The following is a 12,926-nucleotide window of genomic DNA, read 5'->3' on the forward strand; positions in this document are numbered from 1 at the left end:
GGAACCTGACCCGCGCCCACCCCTACTCTGCGCTGATCAAAAAATTAAATTAAAGATTATTTTTATTTACTGAGTGGAGCAAGAAACTCCGATTTGGCAACCTAGGAAATTCTAAAAAGAATGTTGACGGGAATTATTTAAGAAGTTCGAAATTTTTACTAGCTTATCTTTTTCCTATTTAGTTGGTATTTTTCTTAATCCTAGCTGCTTCAATGTCCTAATCACAACCATATCATCCATTTTTTTGCTCGTCCGACGGACAACCACCGTATGTATATTCACCAGGGAAATCAATTACTAAAAGACAAGGGATAGAGAAGAAAAATCAAATCAAATCAAAGGCCTTGAAGTTAAATCAAAACAGGTTCACTTGACCTCAAGAGTCCAGTCTATTTCGTCGACAGTAATGACATGTAATGATGTCAAAACGACTAACTCTTCTCCGTAATTGCCTGCTCCATATGGTATTTTTGCAGGCATTTTAACGAAAATGTGGACATAGAAATTTCCCTAATCAAATCCTGGACAGTGGATCTGCTTATCTACAGCTTCCCCAAATTCGCCTACGCTGAATTGAAACCTCTCATCACAATCTACTACCCTTGAGGAAGCTGATGCACAACTTCTTCCATGCCTCCCTATCAGGTTCACGAGCATTCAAGTCAGACTTAGCCTCCTCAGCAAACGACTCCTGAATAAACGTTTAAGAAAAAAAGACTTCTATTTGTCAGCACCAGAGCATTTTTTTTTGTTCCATTTACACTATCTATCAAGTCCAGGAAGAAAAATCAGTAAACCTCAATGAGATTGCGTTGAAGAAGACGGTCAATCAAGTGCAGAAGAATGTCCTTGGTATACTCAGGATGACCCTGAATGCCCATGATGTGATCACCATACCTGAACATCTCTACCCCTGTTCTACCAGACCAGGCCAGTACTTCAGCTTTTGGTGGAAGTTCCCTCACCTGGCTTGTTCAGATAACCGAATTTGTGTAAGTAAACATGTTTTAACCGTTCCATTCGCTTGAAGAATGAAGAAAGCGTGGGAACGAACCATAACAGAAAACAAACCTCATCACGGTGGCATTCAATTACAGAGAGATAAGCAGGCATTTTCAAAGATGTGAAGAGCTTCGACGATGATAGCTGAACATTTGCGACTCCAATGTCCCACCCTGCTGTTGCTCGACCGGTCTTTCCACCCAGTGCACGTCCCAGTATCTAATAAGTTACATGAAAAAACCCTTTTACGTATATATATATAAAAAAATGTTGGCCATAAAAGCCAATCTGTATGTCTTCAGTCTTCACACACACACACACACAAAAACAATTGTCATGCTAAGTGAGTAGCAAAAAGGTACCACCCACACGTGTTGATCCACAAGGGCTATGTTTTTTGGGTTGACAAGAAGATTCCTTGTCACCGTATCTCTGTTGATCAATAATCTCACTTATCGTTTCGACAAAAAAAAAAAACAAAAAAAATCTGTTGATCAATAATCAAGAAACCAAGGTATCTAACCATACCATGGTAGAGAGGCATAAAAGATGGAAAAAATACAATACAAAGACAGAAACATCGCACGCCTGGACCACTACGAGGAAATCAGGTGGTGGTATTTCACATCAATCAATTTAAGTCCTCTTGTCCGATGCAACCTTTAGGCTAAATGGAACTTGATTGAAACTTTCTTCAGTACAATGCCTTTAAATTTTGTGGAGCACAATGGCTTCTAATTACGGGCGGCAGACATCACATCGCATAGGAATTTGAACACAATTTTTTTTTTTTTTTTTTTGGGGTTGTTTCATCTTTCTAATGCCTTCTCCGAGAGGAAACAAATGGTAAGTAAGAAATTGAATCAAGACAAACTCATGATGTGGAATCCTCCAATAATGATCAGTTGGTGCTGAACAAAACAGAGTGCCAGCAACTCCATGATGTGGATTAGAGAAAGGGCGTAGGAAAATAATAGACAGCTAGCCAGCCCAAAAAAATGATAGGAGTATTCAATAATTCAACCACCTCTCGATCTAATCTAATCTAAGGTTTTGAATAAGTCACATTGCATATCAGGTACGAAAAAGCAAAAGCTTTTGGGCCACTGCCAACAATATACAGATTAGAGGCTAGCACTGGCAGAGGAGGGGACCAAAGGGGTTTCAAAACTGCACTAAATAGCCACCATTTTCACAAAACTGCCTATCCCAGTAGCAAACAGATTCGGACCACAAATTAACTGCCTCCGCATTTGGTATCCGCCATCCCATCCCATGGAGGCAAAGAGGCAGTGGAATCCACTTGACTGGCTCCACTCTTTCCACGTCTCTCTCAATCCTCCCCGGTCCCAAAGTGAGGTTCCATCAAATTTATGAAGTTAGCTAAATGTTTTAGTCCACGAGTATTATAATATTGCACTGCCCAAACAGGTCACAAAAGAGATTTGACTGTCTCCTAACTAAAAGAGATTTCTCATCTCCTTCATCACAGAAAAAAAAAAAAAAAATGTTGTCCAGATTGAAGTATATACTACTAATTGAATAACTCCCAGTAGTATGATTTAATCATCCATGATTATAGTCAATAACCTGAGACATTAATTAATTTGGAGTTCCTAACAGTGGACCGAGTACGGAAGAAAAGGAAGAGATGTGCGGTAATAGCCCCACTGAAAAAGTGCGACTTAGTCTTTTGTTTCCAACTCCAACAGCTACAGCAAATCTAACTAAACAATTAATTTTTTATGATGTTGTCCTAATCGCTCCATAATAATATCTCAACTCATCATCATGGTGCTGACATTAAATTCACATGTCTAAAGAACCTTTTAGAAAGAACTTCAAAATAAAAACGCCACAACCCCAAAAATAAACGATATTTTAAAGAAATTATCTGCGGATTTTTTTATTTTTTTTTCCCTAGAATAGTAGTCCCTTTTATGTATGAAGCCACCCATGCATTTCAAAATTTTTGTGAAATCTCATATGTATGTATATATATATATATATGCTCGGTATATAGTTGAAAAAAGCTGACAAAATGACCATAATTTGTCAACTTTGGTTAATGAGACTAATGACCCATTTTTCAACGCGTGAGTCGTAACACTTTGAAGACCAAGTACGGAGAAGTTGAAAACCACGTAGCTCTAACTCAGTGACCATCACCTCTCTTGGTGGGGTGGGAGGTCAGGGGTTCAACCCTTGTCTCCCACCAAATTGCCTGCCCCTCATGGGCAGTTCGATTGATCTTAACAAACCTCCTTAGGAGCTGGTGTCCAGTGTTCGCAAGGGTCCGAGTCCGTGTAAAGAGAATGTGCAAGTTCCAACCACTGAAATGTGCGACTTAGTCTTTGTTTCCCCTAAGAAAATCTAACTAAACAATAATAATATATCTAAGTATATTTCTATGTTGCACATAAGCATGGTTTAATAAAAGCTAAGTACGGCCATTATAGTCATGGTTGAACCAACAATTTCTTCGAATCAGCATGTCTCTCTCTAATAATACCACCTCTTAGAACTTAGAAAAGACGCCCTACCAATTTACCACAACCAGCAAAACCCTCAAACTCCAGAACACCGACAGCTGTAAGAAACATGCTCAGTCGTCAGTACTGTACTGCACTGCACATTTTCTCAGGAAAACAACCGCAAATTTTCATCAACTCACCTAACTCCTCCACCAGCATATTGCATAACAAACTACCACTGCTTTTAGCTTTTAATAGAGGTGAGGACAATCTAAGATGAACGAAAAGGTTAATCTTTCTCATCCGCTGTTAATTTAAAATAAAAAGCCTTGTGCTAGTATAAAAATAACTTAGCCCGTGATGCTCATTAATTTACTCCTGCTTACCGCTTCTTACCTTACTCGTCAAGGTTAGTCCATAAATGAAAGAATAGCCTTGGAAGCAACGCGATTTGATTTTTGCAGTAATGGTTTTGCTAACATCTATATATATGTATGTATATGAATATATATATATATATATATACCTGGTGACCGAAGCATATGCCCAGAACTTTCTTCTTCATGGAATCCAATTGTTTGAGCAGATTGAGAAGCCTGCAGATCCAGACATCAGTCCCATGAGCATCACTGCAACTTCCACTGATGACAAACCCATCAAACTCTTTAATCTCTTCGTCATCAGGGAACTCACCATGGGCCACACGAAACACCTTCCAGGTTTCACCATCTTCCCCCAGCATTCTCACGAAAACTCCAAAGTACCCTCCATAAATCTTCTTGACGTACTCGGGATCATCTGCACACAGCAGAACCCCAAACTTCTTGCCACCCATTCTTATATTTTCTCTCTCTGCTACCAATGAATTCTTAAGAGAGAGAGAGAGAGAGAAAAAAAAGGAGAGGGACGAGATTGAGGGGAGAGCTGAAGTGGGATGGAAGGAGCTCGTGGTCGTGGCCCGTGGGAGGATGATGTGAAGACAGAATGCTGAGTCGTTGTTTGTTTATATAATAAGCTGAGCTGATGGGAGCACAGCACGGGGAAAAGGGGAAATGTCGTGTTCGTCTTCTAGGTGTTCGAATTTACGATTTTGTCCCTCTTGAATTGATTTCCCTGTTTTTTCTTCTGTTGCCCCCTTGATTTCCTAACTGCCGTAATTTACGTCCGAATTCCTTGATTTCTGTGAACTCCCCAACCGGCAACTTCCAACATTGATACGCATTTGACATTCTATGGAATGTCATTTTTTCCTTTCTGAAGGAAACTGCTAAATGTGCATGCTGATTTACTTGCTTGAATATCCTGCTGCCCCGAAAAAAATGATTCTGCGGTAAAGAAAAGGAAAGCAGACCGTATATATATTCTCTGTTTCTAAAACATTGTGCAAAGTTGCTTTCTGAAGTTGATTCAGTATCCCTTTTGATTTGATAACATGGATTTTTTGATTTTTTTTTTTCCATTACAAGGATCTCAATAATAATAATAATATTGTTTCATTTTGTGATTGGACCAAATGCACCCCGATGATTTTACACGATGCTCTTGATGAAGACCTAATTAAAGGTTGATGAATATTATTTGGTTTCCTTAAACCAAAGTATTCTGATTATGTAATCGTTTCACACATGGTAAGTCAATTTTTGCCGGCGGATTCTGTAAGTTGAACTTGAAACCGCATTATTCTTAATTAGAGATCAAGGACTTTCAGTACCTTAATAACCAAAGCAAGGAGCGTTACTATCTGCTGCTGTTCTTTGAAAAAAAAATTCGACCGAGATTCAATGAATCTAGACATCATTACGAACTGTTATCATCGTTGGGGGAAGGGGAGGGGGGAATATTTCTTTTGTTGGTCCTAGTCGGAGGCTCGTAAAACGTAACAGGCTAAGTCAAGCAAGAAGGGGACCAACAAAATTTCGAAGATAAAGTGGTCCGGTCCGTTTACAGAAATTTGTGTATCCACATTCACCCCATACATAGGGGAATTGGCCAATTGGGATGATCTGGATTTCAATTTTATACAGCATTTGCTTCAATTCGACGTCAGTTTTGCTCGAGGTTTTTGGCCCTTATTTAATTCCCAATTTGATGTTGACTAGCGAAAGGGAATACTTAACGCCATTTCCAAGTTTCTTAATTCACCTTGTAGTACATTACTCACCCTCTTTTCTTTTCTTTGGCTAGCTTGAATTTCTGCTTATTCGTCATACCTAAAAACTTCTTGTACGCGTAATGATTTTCCAAATGCATAAATAATTGGATTGTTAAGTTTACTCATATAAAGTAAAAAATGCTAAATAATTGGGGATCCATCAAACTATACTGCAGATATTTTTTACAAAAAAATAATTAAAAAAAAATTAGAAGGACATAATCTTAGAAGGGCTATAGGTAACATTAATAATTTTTTCGATGGTTATCAATCCTTCCCCATTGATGCGGTACAAAGAATAAATATGCCAACACTCAGCATCCGCAGAGGTCATGCTTTCTTTTCTTGATTAGGTTATGTTGAGCATGATTTTCCATTACAAGGATAAAATACTCCGCCCTTCATTCTAAAATATGGCTGCAGGCACCTAAAAAGGTGAAAACTACTTGAACAATGAAATTGCTGTCGATGCATTGAATCTTGATGTATATTAAAGAATCGAGTATTAGCTCAATGTAAGGCTACGCTTCAATATTAGTGTAGATTAGTAGGCTCTTTAAATTCCTTTGGATTTCCTATAACAAAAGTCATTATGAATCTTCAGTTATGCACCACAATGTTTATCCTCAAAGGTTACATTAAAGATACGCACCACTAATGTGGTACCATTCAATTTAGAAATTTAAATGTAGAAGGTTCGTTTTTTGTAGACTTCGAAGAGAATTTTTTTTTTTTTTTTTTTTGGGATAGTTTCACAAACCTCTTCTAAGGTTTCAGCCTATTTCACTGGCCTTCTCCATATTTTCAAAATTTTAGTAACTTCCCCGAAGGTTAATTACCTTGTAACATTTAAATCCAATCAACAATTAAAAAGTGGTATTAGGAGAAAAAAGATAATATGATTCCATAATTACCTCTCATCTACTATATTATTTTATTAATTTAATGCCAACCCACGCATTAAAGAAGAACATTAAAATTTTTTATTCATTATTAGGGATCAAATCACATATGGTATCAAAAATAGTGTATCATTTTATATTTTTCATTCAATTTAAAATCTAAATTACTCTTTTTTTGTTACATACCCATTGTCAAATATAGTCAATAATAAATAATCAAAAAATTTTCAACCAAAATATTACAAAAGAACAAACTTTAATATCATAAATATTCTTGTCAACATATTAAGGTTAGTTGCCGAGATTTTTATGGTATTAAAGTTCAACCTTTGTAATATTTTGGTTATGATTTTTAAAATTATTTGTTACTGATCATGTTTGACAATAGGTTTGTAACTGAAAAGAACAATTTGGATCTTAAATTAAGCGAAATATATAGAATGATATACTATTTTTGATAGCATATGTGATTTAATCCCTAATGATAAACAGTAAATTCTAGTGTTTTCTTTAATGTTTGGGTTGGTATTGGATTAATTAAACAATTTAGTAGATGAGGGGTTATGATGGAATCATATTATCTTCTTTCTCCTAATATCACTTTTCAACTATTGGTTGGATCTAAATGTTCTAAGATAATAAACTTGAAGGGAGGTAAGTGCAATTTTTAAAATCTAGATAGAGGTCAGCGAAATAGTTAAAAGCTCAAGGGAGGTTTCTGAAATCATCCCCTCTTTTTCGTGGATTTAGTAGCAGCTGACAGCACAATTACGTGGAACTGGTCATGTGACTTTGTATCGAAAGCATGGATCACGTGCAAACCTTGGCAAGCAGGACGGAGAAAAATACGTGGCGTGTGTGGCCCATTTACGGTTTTCCCGGAGGGTGATGAATTATTGTAGAAATTAGAATTGAGCCTAGAACTAATTCTTTCGTGTCTAAATTGCAAGTACAGTTGAGGAGGGCAAATTTGATATTTTGTCCGATAATTGAACAGAAAAAGATTTTTGTCGTGGCATTAACAACTTGTATTTTTACTTGTAGTATTTGTTTTCTAAGTTAATGAAATGGTATGAATAGGGTTAGCGTTGAATATCAAGAAGAATAAAAGGATCGTGAGGGATGATTATTTGCTTGTAGCATCAATATATTTTTTGATTATCTTTTTTATCTTACATATATTACATCAAAAAAGTGTTACAGTATTTTTTTTCAACAAATTATTTCAAATAATCAATTATTCAAACACTTTCAACATACATAAAATAAGAAAATGATTATGAAAGATAAAGAGATAATTTAAAAACGTGTTTATTATGCAAGCAACATGGTAAAGTCAATAAAACGCTGTTGTTTTCACAGCTCGAGCATGCACCAAAAATCATTTCGTGCTGCTTTGCTTTAGGTGATCATTCGGCGCTAGTGCTATTACAACATAGATATTGTCTACGCGTGATTTCATAATTAATCAATTCTGCCAAAGCATTTTGCCATTTTTCACGGGGTAAAACAATCTTTTTGTCGATCGACACAGAGTAAAGTGGCAAACCAATATTCTTGTTTTGACCAGGTTTCATTTCATCCTCAAGGATTTCAACTAGCCTTTGCCTGGCTAATTCGGAATCAACTGGGGAGTCCGATCAACCATGTGACCATCATCTGGTTGAGTACGTATGCAGGAGCATCTCCTGATGCATATTCTTTCTCAGCTAATTAACAAAACAAAAACCATTCTTTTTCATTTGGCATTGGAAAGTCTGATCAGCCATGTGATCATGCAGTGGTATCACTATCACTGTATGTAGGAGAAGAGCTATACCGTGCTTTCTCAGCTAACACACAAAAACCATTCATTTTTTCTCTCTTTTTTCTTTTTTTTTTTTACAAGATATTTAATTGCTAGCTCCAGCTAGGTCTTAGCACTCAACATATATTCAATCTATTTTATCTTCTTCCAGATGAATATGACCGGCCAAATTTTTACTGTATTACGGGATGTTAGTCAGTATCTTGGAAAAATAGAATCCTTTCTTTTCCGGTGTTTCTTTTGAAGACGGACGTGACAAAATGGTAGTAAAAACAAAATACAAAAGGTTACTTATACGAGGAGGTACCTGAATCAAACTAACTTCAGTCTGCTGTCGTCGTCAAATCGTATGGACGGACGACACGCCACATTTCACATACCCCACGCACCTAATTCTAGTCGTCACCATGCACGTACCCTAATTTTATTTATTTATTTGTTGCTCTTCGTTTGCCCAATGGAAGTTGACCAAAAATAGAAAAAAAAAAAAACAAGAAAAGATGGGACTGAGATTTCTGCTCAAACTAATTAAAGTTGGACTACTTTCTTACTTGTATTCTTTTCATGACCAACCATTGTCATAATGTATAAACAAGTTTAACGGATTAAGCAAAATGCCAAGGTTGGTTGAGGTGGACTTACGGGATCTGGTAATTTGCCAAAATGGAAATTCTGAGTTGGAATAAGATTTAAGCAAAAAAAAAAAAAGAAGAAGTAAATAATGAGAGCTTAAAATGTTCGAAGGGTATCATTCTTGGCAGATGCAAAATTTTCCTCGTAGATTTCATATTGGTTCTTGGTAAAACGAAAGTTTCTCAAATGAAATCAGTCGACAACCTCCTTTATAGTTTATTATCCCCCTCTCGTCATTTTCTGAGAAAAGAAAGAAATGTGGCAACCTCCTCCTCAAGTGAATTATATATATATCACGAAATCCTCTCATGAACCTTTGAATTTAGCCTGTACTCTCTCATTTATCCGGACAAATTAACTTCAAATCTGGCTTGGAAAGACACCAGCATAAAGAACGTAACACTAGTATTATCCTCTGATCGAATGCTCATAGTCTTTTATCTTTTTTTTTTTTCTTTTTTGAATATTGTACGACTTATCCATGACATACAAGTTTGCAATTACAAGCAACGTGGTAGAGTAGAACCAGAAGTTTTCTGCTTGCAACAGCAAGCTCATCTATGAGCAAACACGAGATCAACCCCGTAACTCATTGCTTCATTCCATCGGAAGACAAGAGGTTTTTTTTTTTTTTGGAATCTCGACAGTATAAATGATGTAAATTGTAATAGTAATGAATGCTGCAGCTTTCTTTTGATGTAGTAATGAGTAATAATGCTGTTGGGTTCTTCTTCTTCAAAAACAGACATGTTTCTGAAACTTGGTCCTTCAAAAAAAAAAAAAAAGAGATGAAGGGACCGAAACTTGGAAACATCTGTTTGTTGGTGACCCTGCCGTGGCAGATGAGACGTGGGTTTTCCTCATGATAGATTCGTACGTCCTGAGGCAGCTAGCTGGACGACAATAGATTCTTGAGTATTTTAGAATTTCCGCTTTATCACTTCATTATTGAATATCCCTTACTGGTGATTATAGTATTGACATAATTTTAGGGCATCCCATGTAACAGAGAATTAATAAATCAAATTCAATCTGCTGTGGTGACCTGACAAGATATGTGAGCTAGCTGGTTCGTTCACGCACTGTCCTACTGGGTGCCCCAAATTAATCTACTGTTACCGATTGATAATACATACAACAGTATTGTAGCATGCGTCTTCCAGCAAAAGTACGCATCGGACAATGCAATAATATATATACATACACTTCAACAAACTTATCTACCTCTCTTCAATGTTTCCGAAATATGCTCTCGACCAAGAAGAGAGGGGCGGGGGTATGGAAATTGTATCTGAGTCCTCTTAAAAAGGTCGTAGTGGTGTTGTATCGTGTGTTGAATACATTTGCACGTATGTATCATGATCATACTTAGCGTAAGTAACTAGCTCCCACATATATAGGTTTGACGTACGTTTTTTCCTACTACAAAGTAATCCATCTAAGCACGTTAATAAGTCTGTCAGTATTGAAGATTATTTTTTTTATCAGTATAATAATACTGTAATATTTTGTATGATGTATTGTATGTGAGATAAAAAAAAAAGAAGAATTATTAACAATATAGATAAATGATTGAGAAACATGTTAGTTCAGTGAACGTAACACAAATTGCAAGAATGAATTGATGATTATCCGAGTAAGTAGTGAGTGTCTCAGTCCAGCTGTTATAAGAAGACAGGACAGGACAGAAATACGAGAATGATGATGGTGGTGATAATCACAACATGGTTACTTTGCAACTTTAATTCAGTACTATTAGTGTATTTGCGGACGGCGGGGTAATGGATAATAGGGTTCTATAGATGCTTCTAGTCCTCGAACTTGCCGACAATATGAAGAAGCTTAAGAATGTAGTAAGAGATAATTGTGTAATTAATTAATTTGAGGAGATGGATGCATAATAGGGTGGTAATTTCCTCCAAACTTTGCCAACATCACCAAATATGCTGCATGCTCCAGTTGTTGATTCCACGACCACTCGCGATTCTCCTACCCAACTCACCTGGGACTCCACCCTATTTCATTTTTGAACCACTCTACACACACTGCCGGACCAGAGTTTGGGATTTAGAGGGCAAGATTTATGTACATGTATATTTAAGGGGGTATTCTTTTATTTTTGTAAAAAATATATATATATTTTAGCGAATGAAGTAGTAGTAGTATAATTAATGTTCACAAGGGTATAAATGAAAACTTATAGAATTTCAAAGGATTATAAAATGAATTTAAAAATCTTATATATAAAGTGTGTGTGTGTATATATATATATATATGTATATATATGTATGAAACAGCTACAAATATTTAAGGGACATGGTAGAAGAATTTCTGAAATCTTGCGTTAAATGGGCTCAAAATCATCCTAGGATTAAAATTAAACGAATTCCATTAAATGGGTGTTGATTTAGATAGTCAAGGAGGCTTCGGTTTATTAGTTAAAGTTCAAAATTTGAAACTTAGGGTCTAGATTATCATTTTTCTTTCTCCTCGCTTCCTAAATTCGTGCTAGAAAAAATATTTTTTAAAAAAAGCTTTCAATTAGATGATTATCTTTGTCCTATGTGGCATATTGAAGTGAAGAGAATTAGTAGGTCATTTCTTTAATTGGTTGCCCAATTTTAACATTCAAATCTTCCTTTTTTTTCCAACTAACTAATTAAAAGTAATAACTATCTCTTCTAAAAACTTTTATCCCTTCATTTATGTTACTTTTTTTTAATAATAATAGTATAAAGTAACTTAACATGGTGGATATATATGGCATAATTGAATATTGATACACATAATAATTGTTATATAATGACAGACAACAAATATCCACTGCATTTATTAATTTTTAAAACTATTCTATAAGAAAATTTCTCTAATAATTTTAAAATATTAGTATTTAGTCATGGAAATTTATCATTTTAAAATTATTAATTTTTCTTTAATAATTTAGTAGAATTAATGTTTCGAACATCTTTAAAACATATGTTTCATGAACTATCTATCTATTTGATACTACTAGCATACAACATACTATTAGATATATATATATATATATATTCTGTAAAGTTAATATAGTGTGCTAATTAATACTCCCTCCGTCCCACTTTGATAGTCCCATTTCTCGAATTCTTCATCAAATTTCTTTACAAAATTTTTTAATTCATTGATTTTCATACTCGAATGCCCAAAGTTTCATTAGATTTTTCATGTCCCTCTCAAGTATGAAATCAATAAATTTGGAAATTTTATGGAAAATTTTAATGAAGTGTTTAACGAAAATGAAGGATTTTCTTTTCTCAAAACTTCTACTTCTGCTCTCGATACTTTTGATTAATTTTGGACAAAAATGCCCTTCAATTCCGTTTGAATTTATGTTTAAAATGGCTAGGAGTCCTTAAACTATGCACTTTTAATTGTTCAAGGGCCAGTTGGAGACAAACAAATTGATTAGGGGCCAAAAGTGGACAACGATGATAGTTTACGGGTTCCTTAGGTTTTTTTACTCCAATTTTAAGGGGTTCCTAGGTTTTTTTACTCCAATTTTGATCTTGTTATGTTTCAAAAGTAAATGACGAAAAAAATTCAATTAGTGAAACATGATAGACATTTTGAATGATTTTTTCTTAAATAAAGCTAAAATTGTATTATTTTTAATTGAACAATTTCTTTCACGTGGACATATAAAATTGCAAACATTCTTTTTATTTATTTATTTATTTTATTTCATTAACAAGCAAAATAAGAGCATCAGCCAAGAAGGAACGAACTGTACCCGGAATTCATAAGGATAAGTGTTAAGATTTATGGGACGAATTTCATGCAATGAACTCTAAAGGATAAACACAAACACTTAGGTGATCTCATTTTTTAGGTTTTTCTACTGGATGTTCATTACGCATTCCTTAACACACATAAATTCCATTTAATCTATTACATATACATGTATTAACAATCATTACCTT

The 12,926-nt window shown here is 35.1% G+C and overlaps 1 protein-coding gene across 1 annotated transcript; it reads right to left on the reverse strand.

Annotated features, from left to right (window-relative positions):
* Positions 1-312: 312 nt before the first annotated feature.
* LOC113726578 (gamma-glutamyl peptidase 5) lies at positions 313-4,459 on the reverse strand. Its single transcript, XM_027250367.2, has 4 exons — positions 4,003-4,459; positions 1,072-1,221; positions 798-965; positions 313-691 (listed from the first exon to the last, which is right to left on the reverse strand). The coding sequence occupies exons 1-4, from the start codon at positions 4,309-4,311 to the stop codon at positions 587-589; spliced, it is 732 nt and encodes a 243-aa protein (XP_027106168.2). The 5' UTR covers positions 4,312-4,459; the 3' UTR covers positions 313-586.
* Between the last annotated feature and the right edge of the window lie 8,467 nt (positions 4,460-12,926).

The sequence above is a fragment of the Coffea arabica genome, chromosome 2e (genome assembly GCF_036785885.1).
Source record: "Coffea arabica cultivar ET-39 chromosome 2e, Coffea Arabica ET-39 HiFi, whole genome shotgun sequence".
Taxonomy (NCBI): Eukaryota; Viridiplantae; Streptophyta; class Magnoliopsida; order Gentianales; family Rubiaceae; genus Coffea; species Coffea arabica.